The sequence below is a fragment of the Bos indicus genome, chromosome 29 (genome assembly GCF_029378745.1).
Source record: "Bos indicus isolate NIAB-ARS_2022 breed Sahiwal x Tharparkar chromosome 29, NIAB-ARS_B.indTharparkar_mat_pri_1.0, whole genome shotgun sequence".
NCBI lineage: Eukaryota > Metazoa > Chordata > Mammalia > Artiodactyla > Bovidae > Bos > Bos indicus.
Window position 1 is genome coordinate 837,107 of NC_091788.1, and position 18,053 is coordinate 855,159.

Sequence of the window (18,053 nt, forward strand, 5' to 3'; positions counted from 1 at the left end):
TCACTGACAGAGCTCTGTGTAGGGTTGGGGAGTTTATTACACATACCCTGGACCTTTTCCACCATCCTCCTTCTCCAGGTAAGGAGGCGACTGGGGTACACCAAACCCCTAAAGAGCAAAGCAGGGTGGGGTACATGCCGTGTTCAAGGCCAGATAAAGTCACCAGGCTGCATGAGGGGTTAGGAAGGAATGTTATGAGAATAAGCCAGGACTCTGGGGAATAAAATATTTTGTGGGTGAACAATTGGAGATCATTCTTAAAAGGCGGGGGACAATGAATGGATAAATAAAAGTATAGAATACTTTAAAAACTGTCACTTATCCCCACTCTTAGGACTTCTCCAACTCTTTTTTTTCCATTTATTTATTTTTTAATTGAAGGATAATTGCTTTAAGAATTTTGTAGTTTTCTGTCAAACCTCAACTTCTCCAATTCTTGATTTCTAGGGTGAACATTTGTAAAGCATCTTTCTCCTTGCATTGCAAAAAGTTTTCTCCAACCAGAAAGTCAGATAACATATTTTTCATTTAGTTTTTTTTAATTATTTATTTAATTGGAGGCTAATTACTTTACAGCATTGTGGTGGGTTTTGCCATACATCAACATGAATCAGCCACGGGTGCATTTGTGTCCCCTGCTCCCATCCTAAACCCCACTCCCCCTCCCTCCCCACCCCATCCCTCTGGGTTGTCCCAGAGCACAGTCTTTGAGTGTCCTGTTTCATGTATCAAACTTGCACTGGTCATCTATTTTACATATGGTAATATACACGTTTCAGTGTGTAGCCCATCTTATCTCATTTTGTATCCTTACCTAATTCCTTCTTTGAGATTATTTTGAAACAAATTATATCACTTTTATATAAATACCCTAGCACATGCATGCATGTGTGTTAAGTCACTTCATTCATGTCTGACTCCTTGCCACTCTATGGACTGTAGCCCACTAGGTTCTTCTGTCCATGGGATTCTCCAGACAATACTGGAGAGGGTTGCCATGCCCCCTCCAAGGGATCTTCCTTACCCAGAGATGGAACTCAGGGATAAAACCCACATCTCTTATATCTCCTGCATTGGCAGGTGGGTTCTTTACCACTAGAGCCACCTGGGAAGCCCACATACCCTAGTAACTACCTCTAAATATAAGCTCTTAAAATATAACTAGTATATCATTATCACACCTAAAAAAATGAAAAATAGTTCTTTAATATCATCATACATTCAATTAATGTTTGGTGTTGTTGTTTAGTTGATAAGTCATGTGCGACTCTTATGAGGCTCCAAAGACTACACCCCATCTCTCTGACCATGGAATTCTCCAGGCAAGAATACTGGAGTGGGTAACCATTCCCTTCTCAAGCAGATTTTCCTGACCCAGGGATCAAACCCATGTCTCCTGCATTGGCAGGATTCTATGCACTGAGCCACCAGTTAGTCAGTCAGTTCAGTTCAGTTGCTTAGTTGTGTCCAATTCTTTGCAATCCCATGAACCGCAGCAAGCCAGGCCTCCCTGTCCTTCACCCTCTCCCAGAGTTTACCCAAACTCATGTCCATTGAGTCAGTGATGCCACCTAACCATCTCATCCTCTTTCGTCCCTTTATCTTGCCTTCAATCTTTCCCAGCATCAAGATCTTTTCAAATGAGTCAGCTCTTGGCATCAGGTGGCCAAAATACTGGAGTTTCACCTTCAACATCAGTCCTTCCAATGAACACCCAGGACTGATCACCTTTAGGATGGACTGGTTGGATCTCCTGGCAGTCCAAGGGACTCTCAAGAGTCTTCTCCAACACCACAGTTCAAAGCACCAATTCTTTGGCGCTCAGCTTTCTTTATAGTCCAATTCTCACATCCATACATGACTACTGGAAAAACCATAGCCTTGACTAGAAGGATCTTTATTGGCAAAGTAATGTCTCTGCTTTTTAATATGTTGTCTAGGTTGGTCATAACTTTCCTTCCAAGGAGCAAGCGTCTTTTAATTTCATGGCTGCAGTCACCATCTGACGTGATTTTGGAGCCCAAAAAAATAAAGTCTGACACTATTTCCCTATCTGCTTGCCATGAAGTGATGGGACCAGATGCCATGATCTTAGTTTTCTGAATGTTGAGCTTTAAGCCAACTTTTTCACTCTCCTCTTTCACTTTCATCAAGAGGCTCTTTAGTTCTTCTTCGCTTTCTGCCATAATGGTGGTGTCATCTGCATATCTGAGGTTATTGATATTTCTCCCGGCAATCTTGATTCCACCTTGTGCTTCTTCCAGCCCAGCGTTTCTCATGATGTACTCTGCATATAAGTTAAATAAGCAGGGTGACAATATACAGCCTCGACCTACTCCTTTTCCTATTTGGAAAAGGAGTCTGTTGTTCCATGGCCAGTTCTAACTGTTGCTTCCTGACCTGCACACAGGTTTCTCAAGAGGCAGGTCAGGTGGTCTGGTATTCCCATCTCTTTCAGAATTTTGTGATCCACACAGTCAAAGGCTTTGGCATAGTTAATAAAGCAGAAATAGATGTTTTTTCTGGAACTCTCTTGCTTTTTTGATGATCCAGCGGATGTTGGCAATTTGATCTCTGGTTCCCCTGTCTTTTCTAAAACCAGCTTGAACACCTGGCATGGTTCATGTATTGCTGAAGCCTGGCTTGAAGGATTTTGAGCATTACTTCACCAGCGTGTGAGATCAGTGCAATTGTGCAGTAGTTTGAGCATTCTTTAGCATTGCCTTTCTTTGGGATTGGAATGAAAATGGACCTTTTCCAGTCCTGTGGCCACTGCTGAGTTTTCCAAATTGGCTGGCATATTGAGTGCAGCACTTTCACAGCATCATCTTTTAGGATTTGAAATAGTTTAACTGGAATTCTATCACCTCCACTAGCTTTGTTTGTAGTGATGCTTCCTAAGGCCCACTTGACTTCATATTCCAGGATGTCTGGCTCTAGGTGAGTGATCACACCATCGTGATTATCTGGGTCATGAAGATCTTTTTTGTATAGTTCTTCTGTCTATTCTTGCCACCTCTTCTTAATCTCTTCTGCTTCTGTTAGGTCCATACCATTTCTGTCTTTTATTGAGCCCATCTTTGCATGAAATGTTCCCTTGGTATCTCTAATTTTCTTTCTTTTGTGTGTGTGTGTGTGTGTGTTCAGATATGATCTTTTTTTTCCTGTTTATTTATTTCTTAATTTTACTTTACAATATTGTATTGGTTTTGCCATACATAGACTTGAATCCACCATGGGTGTACATGTGTTCCCCATCCTGAACCCCCCTTCCACCTCCCTCCCCATCCCATCCCTCTGGGTCAACCCAGTGCACCAACCCCAAGGACCCTGTATCATGCATCGAACCTGGACTGGCGATTCATTTCACATATGATGATTTACATGTTTCAATGCCCTTCTCCCATTTTGAAAATTATTTCTGATGCCTGGGAATTATACTTCTCAGGTGACTTTAAGGATTATATTTCTGGACCTCGCAGGTGGTGCTATGGTAAAGAACCCGCTTCCCAGTGCAGGAGATGTAAGAGACGCAGGTTCAACCCCTAGATCTAAAAGATCCCCTAGAGGAGGGCATGGTAACCCACCCCAGTATTCTTGCCTGGAGAATCCCCACGGACAGAGGAGCCTGATGGGTTACAGTTGGTAGGGTCACAAAGAGTTGGACACAACTGAAGTGACTTAGCACACACATGCACATTATACAAAGTAAGGAAACTGATGTTCACAGAGATTATGCGACATGTTCAAGGTTACACAGCAAATTGGGGACAAAGCAAGGACTAGAAGTCAGGCCTCTTGTTTGCTGTTCTAGGCCTTTTCCTAGAAAGAGCCACGACAGTGGAAAGAGCAATGACAGAAATTCGGCTGTCATGGATTTCTAAACACTGGGCATTTTCTGGTTGTGAATATCTAAGTTGTGAAATTAAAAGACGCTTACTCCTTGAAAGGAAAGTTATGGCCAACCTAGATAGCATATTCAAGAGCAGAGACATTACTTTGCCAACAAAGGTCCGTCTAGTCAAGGCTATGGTTTTTCCTGTGGTCATGTATGGATGTGAGAGTTGGACTGTGAAGAAAGCTGAGGGCCGAAGAATTGATGCTTTTGAACTGTGGTGTTGGAGAAGACTCTTGAGAGTCCCTTGGACTGCAAGGAGATCCAACCAGTCCATTCTAAAGGAGATCGGCCCTGGGATTTCTTTGGAAGAAATGATGCTAAAGCTGAAACTCCAGTACTTTGGCCACCTGATGCAAAGAGTTGACTCATTGGAAAAGACTCTGATGCTGGGAGGGATTGGGGGCAGGAGGAGAAGGGGACGACAGAGGATGAGATGGCTGGATGGCATCACTGACTCAATGGACGTGAGTCTGAGTGAACTCTGGGAGTTGGTGATAGACAGGGAGGCCTGGTGTGCTGTGATTCATGGGGTCGCAAAGAGTCAGACACGACTGAGCGACTGAACTGAACTGAACTGAACTGAATATCTAAGGAGCAGAGTGTCCTAAGAAATGCTGTCTACTCATCCTGCCGAAGCCGAGTGAGAGGCATGGTTACATCACCCAAGATGACCCCTTGCTCCAGGGAAAGGTGTTGCAACGCAGAGTGCACATAGTGAACTCCATATTTTGTGACAATTTCATAGGTGTCACCTGTGACACCATGACACTTGTGAATCATAGCCCCTGAGACATGTGTCCTGTGGTCTTCAAGCAAGAGTCAGCAGCCAACCACAACTGTGCCTTCTTAGAAACTTGCCCTGAACCACTAGCCACATGCGTGGCATGATTACTTCCTGGCATGATTACTACTAAAAGCCAGCACATGTCACAGCCTCACCCAGGCCCCCCTTTCGAGTCAGGAGTCTGCCCTACATAAACACTGCCCCTCGACACACCAGAAGGAAACACGTGGGAACCTTGGCCTTCCAGGTATGATATCTAGCATGCCAGCTGCTCCTAAAGGGCAGGAATCCTCCTCCAGGGAACCACAACATTTGTTAAACAACCTCACTCTAATCTGATGCCAAACTGTGTTTTAGTCATGCCTGCTTTTTTTTTTTCTTTTTCACCATAACTATTTTTGTACATTTTATTGTAATTTCTTCAAAGCCCCATCTGCTGGCTGAAATGATCAATAGAAAGCCCCTAACTTCTTCTTGCACCCAGCCTTGTGAAAATGGTATCTTAGTATTTGATTATTTAAAGTACTTTGAGTCTTTAAATAAACTCACAGACATAGAAAACAAAGTTATGGTTACCAAAAGGGAAGTGGGTGGGGGGATAAACTGGGAGCTTGGGATTGACATATACACAGTACTACATTCGAAATAGATAACCAACAAGGTCTTACTGTGTAACACAGGGAATCCAGTATTCTATAATAACCTAAATGACAAAAGAATTTGAAAAAGAATAGATATATGTAAAACTGAATCAGTGCCATAAACTGACATAACACAACATTGTAAATCAACTGTCAGTTCAGTTCAGTTGCTCAGTCGCGTCTGACTCTTTGCGACCCCATGAATTTCAGCACGCCAGGCTTCCCTGTCCATCACCAACTCCCGGAGTTCACTCAGACTCATGTCCATCGAGTAGTCCCATATAAAATAAAATTGTAAAAATAGATAAAGTACTTTGGGTGTTTGAATAAACCCAGGTGACTGGTTTGGTCACTGACACCAGTGATCATTTTCAACGTTTTTCTGAAAAGAGTGACAAGTGAGACTAAACCTGCCCTTGGTAAAGAATTTGGTCTCTCTAGAAAGTTGTTTTTACTGCAATTCCTACTTCCCTCAAAGTTGAGTTTAATTCAGTGGGAAAGGATCACCTTTGCCAAGAAAAAGTTTCACAGTGAAAAAATATTAGCTCTGAAGCCAAAGGAACGTGAATTTGGTGATGCGTTTTACACCGTAAACTCTGGCACATACTTAACCTCAGAGCCTCAGTTCCTTGTTTGTAGAGTGGGAATAATAACAACTGTATGCAGTAATGAATTGAAAATTGCTTGTGGAATCCCTGGGTCAGAATCAATGCTACTGAACAGTGCTAATGACATGAGCATTTTAGGAGAAAGAATTCTGTGCCTATGGAAAGGCAGTCCAACATCCCATTGAGCTTAAAGCCTATGCTCAGTGCCCTCAAAGTATACGTCTTGAATAGTTTCCCATCCAATAGCAACTGACAATGATCAGTTTTTCTATTGAGCCCTTTTTGAGGATAACCAAGCTCTACTTTTAGGGAAGGCTGCTGGGAGTTAGGGGAACCTTAAAATCTCAGCTCCATTTGTTACAGTACAAACTACCACAGTCAACAGTCTGCAGATGTGAAATACAAAGAAGTCAAGAGTCTTTTCTGGAAATAGCCCCCTGGACAAAATTTCCTGGTACAAAGCTTAAGAAAAAGTCTTTCTCGGTAGCCTGGCATAAGCACCATCCTTTTTGAATAAGCAAAACATGACTATGCCCCTTTTGTGTTGTTAGAAAGCCTGGAAGCCATGGGTCCAAGCCAACTGGATCTTTGGTCTTCCCCCAGGGCAGGAGGACCTGACTCTTACAGATTTGACAGACCCCATGAATCTTAGCAGCTAGAAGATGAAACCTGGATGTTGAATGCGCTGGGCACTGCCTATCAGGAAAGAGAGATCAGAACTTCCCTGGTGGTCCAGTGGTTAAGACTCTCAGCTTCCAAGGCAGGTGGCCAGGGTTCGAACCCTGTTCGGGGAACTAAGATCCCACACACTGCAACAGAGAACTCGAGTGGCAACTACTGAGCCTCTGCTCTCTGGAGCCCATGTGCAACAAATAGAGAAGCCTGAACACCTCAGTGAAGACCCAGCACAATTTAAATAAATAAATGTCTTTTTAAAAAAAAGGAAAGGAACAAGTATGTGAATATACAACTATTTCCAAAATATCTTCAAAGATGTTCTAAGAACTACAATGTTGAAAATATGCCTGATGGGACTTCTGAAATCAGAAGCTGATTTCAGAGGGAGCTCAAGGGAACAAATTAAGATTATTATTATTAAGTTAAGATTACTATCTTAGATTAAGATCTTAATAAATTAAGATTATTATTAAGATTATTCCTCCCCCTGGGAGGACGAAGGGGAGCAAGGGCTGCTTTGTGCAAAAATTAAAAAGTCAGGAACAAAGAATGTTGCAGCACCATCTCACCCAGCTATGCCCTGGGCTCTGAGGATAAATACTGCCCTCAGACTGACTGGATTGGGGCTGGAACAAATTTCTCACCAGCAAAATAAAGCCATTTTTAAGTGGGCTCAAGGAAACCCTTAAAATACCAGCCAAATCTACTACAACTGCCCCCATCTTTTAAATATTGCAAACCTTAGAAATATGGTAACAATAACCCGGTGTACGAGACAGCAAAAGAGACACTGATGTATAGAACAGTCTTATGGACTCTGTGGGAGAGGGAGAGGGTGGGAAGATTTGGGAGAATGGCAATGAAACATGTAAAATATCATGTAGGAAACGAGTTGCCAGTCCAGGTTCGATGCATGATGCTGGGTGCTTGGGGCTGGTGCACTGGGACGGCCCAGAGGGATGGTATGGGGAGGGAGGAGGGAGGAGGGTTCGGGATGGGGAACACATGTATACCTGTGGCGGATTCATTTTGATATTTGGCAAAACTAATACAATTATGTAAAGTTTAAAAATAAAATAAAATTAGAGAAAAAAAATGTATTCTCTAAAAGAGAAAAAAAATAAATAAATAAATAAATAAATATTGCAAACCAAAACCAAAGTGTAACTACCTATGGCATATTTATCTCTAATGATTATGTTTCATTCCAAAAATTAAAACTAAGAAAACACTGTGTATTTTAACAGTCAAGAATTCTTGAAAATTCTCAAATTTTTATCCCAAAGTTTAACTTTTTTGGGCAAAGTGAGTCCAGAGTCCCTAGAAGTTCTTAGTGGTATCTAGGGAAAATTGCCCATATAAAAAAATAGTTCATTATTCAGAACACCTGGTTGTGTATATGACTCTACAGACAAAGTGAACAGATAGAACTAAGAATCTCTCTCCCAAATTATACACTTGCCCATGCAAGCGCTCTCTAAGCAAACACAAAGCCTTCCTGTTGATCTAGATCAACTCATACCCATTGTACGGGCTTCCCAGGTGGCTCATTGATAAAGAACCTGCCTGCCAGTGCAGAAGACAGGAGTTTGACTCCTGGATGAGGAAGATCCCCTGGAGAAGGAAATGGAAACCCACTCCAGTATTCTTGCCAAGAAAATCCCATGGACAGAGCAGCCTGGTGGGCTACAGTCCATGGAGTCCCAAAGAGTTGGACACCACTGAGTAAGTAAACACCACCACCACCATCCATTGTAGCAACCCAAGGAATACAAACTGGAGTCTCTGAGGACCCCAAGTTCACTCACTTGTCTTCTGCGAAGCTTTTCCCAGTAATGACATTCTTCCCTTGGGGCACATAGTTCCAGTATTCTTCCACAATCCCAATGTGGTATGTTCTGGTGACTGCGCCAACCAGCCCAGACAGACCCAGGAGTGTGAGAAGAAGGATGCTGTCAGCCTGCCACTTCCAAGGCATTTGTGGATGTAACTTGGGCCAGCAGCCTGCACAGGGACCAACCCTGCCTGTCCCTCCCCCTCACTCCCAGCCAGTTATAAATAAGGAATGGACAAGGCCCAGCTCCTCCTCCTCAAGGAGTTTGGGGTTGGGACAGAGGCTGACAACTTGTGTAAGCTCGATGAGGTAGTGGCTATGGTGACCAAACTTTTGCCAGCTGTCCAGGAAATGCATAACTGGCTTATTTACTTACTGTACAAACCAAACAGGTTTGGTTCTGTAAGTCTCGGTGCTCTGCTGTGACATTGGTCTTTTATCTTTGCCAGGAATTTGCAAGGACTGTGTGTAGCCAGTCAGGCTCCACTGTCCATGGGTTTCTCTAGGCAAGAATACTGAAGTGGGTTGCCATCTCCTTCTCCAGGAAGAATGTCAGTGCAAAAAGTTAAGCTGATACCTTCCTCCTGCTTCCTCTGTTTCCTCTACACCTACTTAAAGGAATATATTAAGATTGGAAAACTAGGCTGGTCTGCATGGAGCACCAGGAAACAATCCCATGCACCAGGGAAAGCTTCATCTCTGTCCCACAGGCAAAGGGAGTGATGTAATCACCCCCCGCCATCTCCAGCTTGTTTTATGAGGCTACATGAAACAATCAACTCACATCATAAAGTTTATAACAACATTGTAAAACCTCACTAATTCTCCATTTGCTCATGCACCATCTCCCTCGGATTCTCTCAAATCCCATCAACAAAAACGAGGCACCCAAACCCCCTAGTTCAGTCAAAATTTTACAGTCCATCACCCCCAAGGGCAGGGAGCTGCCTTTCTCAGGATGAAGAAAAATCATAAGGGAGAAGAAGGAGAATGCCCATTCACCTGTTTACTCGGATCTGTGACCTAGAATCTCCGTATTGAAAGAGACCTCATCCAACCCTGGAAGACAGCCAGTCTGATTCCCCTGCAGAGTTGCTTTTGAGACAGCAGCCCTGGAAGGAAGGAGATGCCCTCCTGGCTGGGCTTTGAGGTTAAACAGACCTGTGTTTGAATCCAGTCCCACCATTTACTGATTGAGTGGCTCTGGATAATAACTCGATCTCTCTAAGTTTGTAAAATGGGGGCAGAGGGATTATTCAGAAAATTTAAAGGATGACCTAGGAGCAAATCTAGATGAGCTTGGGATTGATAACTTTCTAGATACAACACCTAAGACACAACCCATAAAAGAAATAATGGATAAGCTAAACTTCAAAAATAAATGTCTACTCTGTAAAAGACACTGTCAAAAGAATGAGAAGAAAAGCCACAGACTTAGAGAAAATACTTGCAAAAGACATGTCTGATAAAGAACTGTTATCCAAAAATATACAAATAACTCTTACTAAGTCACTTGCTAAGTCGTGAAGATCCCCTGGAGGAAGGCATGGCAACCCACTCCAGTATTCTTTCCTGGAGAATTCCATGAATAGAGAAGTCTGGCAGGCTACTGTCCATGGGGTCATGAAGAGTAGGACATGACTGAGCATGCTTGGACATTTGGAAATATCCCAAACCAAATAGCCTTTTGTTTATACCACAAAGAAGCACACAGTCTTAGTATGCTATCAAAAACATCATTAGAAAAAATGCCACACAATTCTTTTAGACAGGAGAAGCAGAGGCATAAATAACACTGATCAAAAACGCACAAGTTAACTTTTCTGTCCAGGGTACCACCTGAGGCAGGTACCACCTAGCTTCTGATTCAAAACAAAGCCCCCAGAGAGGACCCAGTGCACGGGAGGTGCTGGAGCTGATGAGATTAGTGCACTCAAGCTATTTGAAGCAGAGAACATGGTTACTGAGGGGCACAAGGGCCCAGGAAAGAGTTTACTAAAAGCAATGAAATAAAGTTCTGAAAAGTTTGACATTCTTCCTTACTCTAGGACAATAAAGATGCTACTCAACAAGCACCTGAATTACATAAGAGCTCAGGAGTACAAAAGTGTGTGAGTGGATGCTGTGTTCCTATGACACTCATCTCTGAAAACCCATTGCTAAATACAAGGTGTTGGAACTTCCCTGATGGTCCAGTGAATAAGAATCCACCGTACAGTGCAGGGGATACCATTCGATCCTGGTCTGGGAACCAAGATCCCACATGCCATGGAGCAACTAAGCCCACGGGCCACAACTACTGAGCCCAAGTGCTCTGGAGTCCACGCGCCACAGCGAGAGTCCACGAGTGGTAACAAGGATCTTGGATGACACAGCAAAGACCCTGTGTGCCACAAGGAAGATCTGACACAGCCAAGTAAATGAATAAGTTTTCCAGTAACAAGTAAATAAATAAATACAAGATGTCATGGACAATGTCAAGAATTTGATTAGGAATTCTGTAAGTAACCACATGAACAAATACTTTCAATTCCATTGGACACTATTCAGACATACATAAAGCAGAGAAATGCAAGATTTGTAAAGCACCCACTATGTGAGATGGACAGTCCAGATATTCACTCCATGATTTCTTCAATATGCTCACCAGGTTTAAGATATGGTAAATCTTGATGTCAGGCATAGTAGAAGAGAAACATATTTTTGGATCAAATCATATTTCTCTGAAACATAGTATGGGCTATTTAGACAATAAAACTTTTAGTGTGAGAAGCCAATTCAGATAAATAGTATTCCTGCTAGCCTTAGCTGAGGTGTCATTTTAAATAAAAAATAAACTGTGAATGACCAAATTGACTGTCTTGTTCTTTAGCCTTTTTGCATTTTTTAAGAGAAATATTAAATACTCCTTAAGAGATTTTCAATATCCCAAACTCTGACCAAAAACTCTCACCACTCCAGGCCTCTAACTGCCCTGCCACAGTAGATCTTGGCTCTTCAACCTCCTTGGGACCCCCAGTTTCTTGATGGGACCTCTTTATTGATATTTCTTACTCAGAGCCTTAGGGCTTCCTGGCTGCTCTCACAGGGGCCAGGGTGACCTTCCTGTACACAGATGGGATCAGGTCTCTCCACAACTTGAGACTTTTTGGCAGGTTCCTATGGCCTTCAGGATAAGGGCTGATGGCCTTGACTTGATTTTCAAGCCTGGCCCTAATCTGGCTCCTAGGGACTAGAGCCCTCTCCTCAACATTTGGCCCAGGCTCTGATCATCATCGCCACCATGGCCAGCAGTGCGCCCTTCATTGTGCTGCCGTCATCACTTTGTAGATGCCTTTGCCATAGCACTTGTCACACTCACACAGCACAGTCATCATCTGTTTGTCTGCCCTCCCACACAAATACCCATCAGAGACTTCTTATGGGCAGGGACTAAACTTTATTAATCCCTGTGTTCCCAATGTCTGATATTAAATGGTGAACCAACACATGCATAAATGAATGAATGGATAAATAAATATGTTAGATGCTACCAATATGTACCAAGAGCATGTTATATATTGGTTTCTATGCAAAACTCTTTACATGCATTATCTCATTTAATTATAACAACATCCTTATCAGGTGTGCACCATTTTATCTGCTTTACAGATGAGGAAACCAGAGTTTAGAGGGGTTCTGGAACTTGCTCAATTCCCACAGTGGTAAGCAAAAGAGTTCTGTGAGACTCCAGTGTCAGATTTCTACCTGGTCCACTTAGACCAAGGAGAAAGGGGAGCACCAGACATTACGGTTTCCTGCTTCATTCTATAGGAGGACTTGCTCACTTTAAAGAAATATGTCAGGACTGTTCAAGGACGTGTCCATTGAAGAAGGTTCACCAAATGCCTTCTCCCAGCCCAATCCATGCACCCCTGACAGCCAGTTAAATTCAGTTCAGTTGCTCTGCTGCTACTGCTGCTGCTGCTAAGTCACTTCAGTCGTGTTCGACTCTGTGCGACCCCATAGATGGCAGCCCACGAGGCTCCCCCGTCCCTGGGATTCTCCAGGCAAGAAAGAACACTGGAGTGGGTGTTCAGTCGGTTAGTCATGTCCAACTCTTTGCAACCCCGTGGACTGTAGCACGCCAGGCTTCCCTGTCCATCACCAACTCCCAGAGCTTACTCAAACTCATGTCCATTGAGTCGGTGATGCCATCCAACCATCTTATCCTCTGTCGTCCCCTTCTCCTCCCATCTTCAATCTTTCCAAGCATCAGGGGCTTTCCAAATGAGTCTGTTCTTCACATCAGGTGGCCAAAGTATTGGAGTGTCAGCTTCAGCAGCAGTCCTTCCAGTGAATATTCAGGACTGATTTCCTTTAGGATGGACTGGTTGGATCTCCTTGCAGTCCAAGGGACTCTCAAGAGTCTTCTCCAACACCACAATTCAAAAGCATCAATTCTTTGTTGCTCAGATCTCTTTATAGTCTATCTCTCACATTCATACATGACTACTGGAAAAATCATAGCTTTGACTAGAAGGACCTTTGTTGGCAAAGTAATGTCTCTGCTTTTTATTTTTTTTTATTATTTTATTTTATTTTTAACTTTACAATATTGTATTGATTTTGCCATATATCAACATGAATCCACCACAGGTATACACATGTTCCCAATCCTGAACCCTCCTCCCTCCTCCCTCCCCGTACCATCCCTCTGGGTCCTCCCAGTGTACCACTGATGTATAGAACAGTCTTTTGGACTCTGTTTTTTAATATGCTGTCTAGGTTGGTTATAGCTTTTCTTCCAGGAGCAAGTGTCTTTTGATTTCATGGCTGCAATCACCATCTGCAATGATTTTGGAGCCCAAAAAAATAGTCTGTCACTATTTCCATTGTTTCTCCATCTATTTGCCATGAAGTGATGGGATCATGATCTTAGATTTTTGAATGTTGAGTTTTAAGCCAACTTTTTCACTCTCCTCTTTCACTTTCATCACAAGGCTCTTTAGTTCTTCTTCGCTTTCTGCCATAAGGGTGGTGTCATCTGCATATCTGAGGTTATTTATATTTCTCCTGGCAATCTTAATTCCAGCTTGTGCTTCATCCAGCCCAGCATTTCTCATGATGTACTCTGCATATGTTAAATAATCAGGGTGACAATATACAGCCTTGATGTACTCCTTTTCCAATTTGCAACCAGTCTGTTGTTCCATGTTCAATTCTAACTGTTGCTTCTTGACCTGCATACAGATTTATCAGGAGACAGGTAAGGTGGTCTAGTATTCCCATCTCTTTAATAATTTTTCAGTTTGTTGTGATCCACATAGTCAAAGGCTTTGGCATAGTCAATAAAGCAGAAGTAGATGTTTTTCTGGAACTCTTGCTTTTTTGATGATCCAGTGAATGTTGGCAATTTGATCTGTGGTTCCTCTGCCTTTTCTAAAACCAGGTTGAACATCTGGAAGTTCATGATTCACACACTGTTGAAGCCTGGCTTGGAGAATTTTGAGTATGACTTTACTAGCGTGTGAGATAAGTGCAATTGTGTGGTAGTTTGAGCATTCTTTGGCATTGCCTTTCTTTGGGACTGGAATGAAAACTGACATTTTTCCAGTCCTATGGCTAGTGCTGAGTTTTCCAAATTTGCTGTTATGTTGAGTGCAACACTTTCACAGTATCATCTTTTAGGATTTGAAAGAGCTCAACTGGAATTCCATCATCTCCACTAGTTTTGTTCATAGTGATGCTTCCTAAGGCCCACTTGACTTCTCATTCAGGATGTCTGGTGAGTGATCACACTATCATGGTTATCTGGGTCATGAAGATCTTTTCAATATAGTTCTTCTGTGTATTCTTGCCACCTCTTCTTAATATCTTCTGCTTCTGTTAGGTCTATACTGTTTCTGTCCTTTATTGTGCCTGTCTTTGCATGAAATGTTCCCTTGGCATCACTAATTTTCTTGAAGAGATCTCTAGTTTCCCATTCTATTGTTTTCCACTGAATAGAATAGTTTCCCATTCTATTGTTTTCCTCTATTTCTTTGCATTGACCACTGATAAAGGCTTTCTTATCTCTCCTTGATATTCTTTGAAGCTCTGCATTCAAATGGGTATCTTTCCTTTTCTCCTTTGCCTTTAGCTTCTCTTCTTTTCTCAGCTATTTTTAAGGCCTCCTCAGACAACCATTTTACCTTTTTTGTGTTTCTTTTTCTGACAGTTAGAGAAAGCCCTAATTATTATGGAACACCCAACCATGCCATTCTACTTCATTCCTCCTTTTAATGCTCTGACCCTCCACCCATTCTGCTTCTCAGTAAATTCCCTCCCATCCCCCTAAACCCTCCTAGGCCCTTTCTCTGGGAAGCCTGCCTTGGTTCCTCCCATCACACCCACCACGCAACTTCCCTCCCGTTTGTCCTTTCTTTGTGCTTCCTCTGGACTTTGCACACATGCTTATCCTTATTTATATTATTATTTGCTTATGTGTCAACCTTCCTTGCTAGGCTCTAAACTCCTTGAGAACAATGTCTCACCAGCCTTCAACACCTCCTTCACACTCTGCCTGAAGTTTTACTAAGGCTTAGAAAAAGAATCGGAGAAGGCAATGTCAACCCATTCCAGTACTCTTGCCTGGAAAATCCCAAGAACAGAGGAGCCTGGTAGGCTGCAGTGCATGGGGTTGCAAAGAGTTGGACACGACCGAGCACCTTCACTTTCACTTTTCACTTTCATGCATTGGAGAAGGAAATAGCAACCCACTCCAGTGTTCTTGCCTGGAGAATCCCAGGGATGGGGGAGCCTGATGGGCTGCCATCTATGGGGTCGCACAGAGTCAGACATAACTGAAGCAGCAGTAAAAGAATCCACCACACAGGGCCAGCTTCAACCTCCACTTGACACCTGTGTGGCCCCCATCCCTCACTCTTACTCTCCTAAGTCTCTCTTCTGTCCATCAGTTTTTGGACCATGCACTCACCTGGGATGGGATTTTGTCCTCCCCTCTCCCCTCCCTGGGCTTCCCTGGTAGTTCATATGGTAAAGAATCTGCCTGCAATGCAAAAGACCCAGGTTTGATCCCTGGTTTGGGAAGATCCCCTGCAGAAGGGAATGGCTGCCCCTCCAGTGTTTTAGCCTGGAGAATTCCATGAACAAAGGGGCTTGGAAGTCTATAGTCCATGGGGTTGCAAAGTGTTGAACATGACTGAGTGACTAGCACTTTCACTTTCTCTTTCCTCCCCTCCCTTCCTTCTTCCCACCCCCTATCTTCCACTCAGGCTTCTGGCCCAATCTCTGAGGTCTGAGAGCCAGTCCTGCCTCATCCCCATGTCCAGGTCTGTGCTCAGGTCCCTTCATATGTGGACTGGGAGATTTGAAAGGCATCCTGTTCATCTCTGTATCCTCAGGGTAAGCACAGAACCAGTGGTTAGCAGTAGACACTGAAGAAAAGGGCTTCCCAGTTAGCTCACCTGGTAAAGAATCCCCATGCAATGCAGGAAACCCCAGTTCAATTCCTGCGACCCCAGTTAAATTCTTAGCCAGGCTACCCAATCCAGTATTCTTGGGTTTCCCTGGTGGCTCAGATGGCAAAGAATCCTCCTGAAGTGTGGGAGACCTAGGTTTGATCCTTGGGTTGGGAAGATCCCCTGGAAGAGGTCATGGCAACCCACTCCAGTATTCTTGCCTGAAGAATACCATGGAAAAAAGAACTTGATGGGCTACAGTCCATGGGGGTCACAGAGTCAGACACAACTGAGCGACTATGAACAGCAAGCACACAGCACTGAAGAAAAACCAAGATTAATGACTATAGTGTTTATAATATGTCAGCCAAGGTACAAACTGCTTTGCATACATCATCTCATACTCCTTGCCACCATAATACTCTTTGAGGTATAAATTTTTGTCCTTGTATTGCAGGTGGGAAAACTAAAGGTTAGAAAGATTAATAGCTTGCCCATGGTGACACAGCTAGAAAATAGTCCAGATCCAGGATTCAAATCCATGTCTATCTGATACAGAAGCCTATACTCTAGACCAGCACACTTGATCCATATTAGAGGAACTGGAAGTCAGTTCAGGAGACCATTCCAAGGAAGAAAACACTACCAATATACAAGAAATTTCTCCAAACATGAACATGACCTAAGGGTTTTAAAGAAACAGAATGTAGAATGCACATGGACAATCACTCCACCAAATGCAAGTCCAGTGATTAAATCATTCAAGCCACTATTTGAAAGTATTTGCTGAACACCTGTTTTGTTAACTGAGAATGAGACATGCATGGTTCTTGCCCTCAAGAAGTTTATGCTCTAGTGAGGGAAACAGACTGTCAATACGAAACAAGTTTTAAAGTATAACTAAATATCATGGTGAGTTCAGTGAGGTTCAAGTTAAACCCTACGTGAATGGCGTGGGGAGAACGTTAGGGCTGCACCAGGTGTTTGAGGTGTTCGGGGAGATGGCCTGGCAGTGCGCTCTGAAGCATGTTGACTTTATAGAGTGGAATAAAACATGTGGAAATCCCATCCATAAACCGCCCCCCACACACACACTGCCATGGAAGAGAAAGAAAAAGAGAGGGAGGAAAAGAGGAGGGAAGGAAGAAATGTAGGAAGGAAAGAAAAAAGGAAGGGAGGGAGGGAGAGAGGAGGGAAAAGTACAAGGTCCAACCTAAGAGGCATGTTGGTTGAGTTCTGGAAGGAAAGTTAATGATGAGCCACATCCCAACCCAGTGGGAGCTTCCGCTTTCAGGCATCTGTTTGTCCCTCTGCTGGGAAGTGCCTGATGATGCCTCAGAGCCCACATGCCTGAGGCAAACCTTGGTGCCAGACACTCCAGCAAGTCGGCCTTCAATCACAGATGTAGTAAAAAGAAGAGCAAACACTCTCTCCTCAAAGTCCTTTGTTTTTCCCTCCTTACACACAAGCCAACACAGCTAAGGGTGTGATTCGAATCCCTAATGCCTCTTTGAGGTATGGATTTTGAGGGGTTCAAGCAGGTCTGCCACCTTGGGGTGTGTGGCAGGATCAGGAGGAGGGCAATCTAAATATAATAGTAGTGTTAGCCCCTTTATGATGGCCAGCCTTACACAATCCCACAAAACAAGCATGCCTGCCAACAGCAGCAATTTGCCCACCAGGCCACCCTCCTAGAATTGAACTGACTACAGGTCCCTGGGACAACCACATGAACACAAGGGCTAGAGCCCCTAGAGGCAACTGGTCAACCCCTGCACACACTGAAGGATTGGAGAGTGCCGTGAAGAGGAGAAACAGGACCAGAGACCAAGGCCCATGTATGTTTCTGTCTGGGCCCAAGGCACCCTGTCCCTATGGCACTGCCCATCCAGATATTCCTGGACACCAGAAGGGAATCTTCTTTAAGAAATGCACTCCAGAATGAGGGACCTCCTCAGGACCAGGGCTCAGAGGAGGGTCCCACTGCTCAAGTCTAAGGACAGTACTGGGTTTAGCTCTTCTTCCAGCTCCACTGTGTGTGTGTGTGTGTGTGTGTGTGTGTGTGGAGGGAGGGGAACAATCTGGCCTCTGTGGGCTCAACAAAGCATTTTCCCATACCATCTCTTTGGTGACTCTTCTACACCCTTTAGGGTAATACTCTCTTTCTC

General features: G+C 43.6%; 1 protein-coding gene and 1 pseudogene across 1 annotated transcript in view; one reads left to right on the forward strand and one right to left on the reverse strand.

Moving 5' to 3' along the window:
- HEPHL1 (hephaestin like 1) overlaps positions 1–8,587 on the reverse strand; it is a 91,038-nt gene extending 82,451 nt beyond the window's left edge. Inside the window, exon 1 of the mRNA XM_019955391.2 lies at positions 8,418–8,587. Within this exon, the coding sequence (XP_019810950.2) occupies positions 8,418–8,587 (170 nt within the window). The remainder of the gene's footprint in view (positions 1–8,417) is intronic.
- Positions 8,588–8,674: 87 nt separating this feature from the next.
- Positions 8,675–18,053, forward strand: part of LOC139180560 (cardiolipin synthase (CMP-forming) pseudogene) — a 41,022-nt pseudogene continuing 31,643 nt past the window's right edge.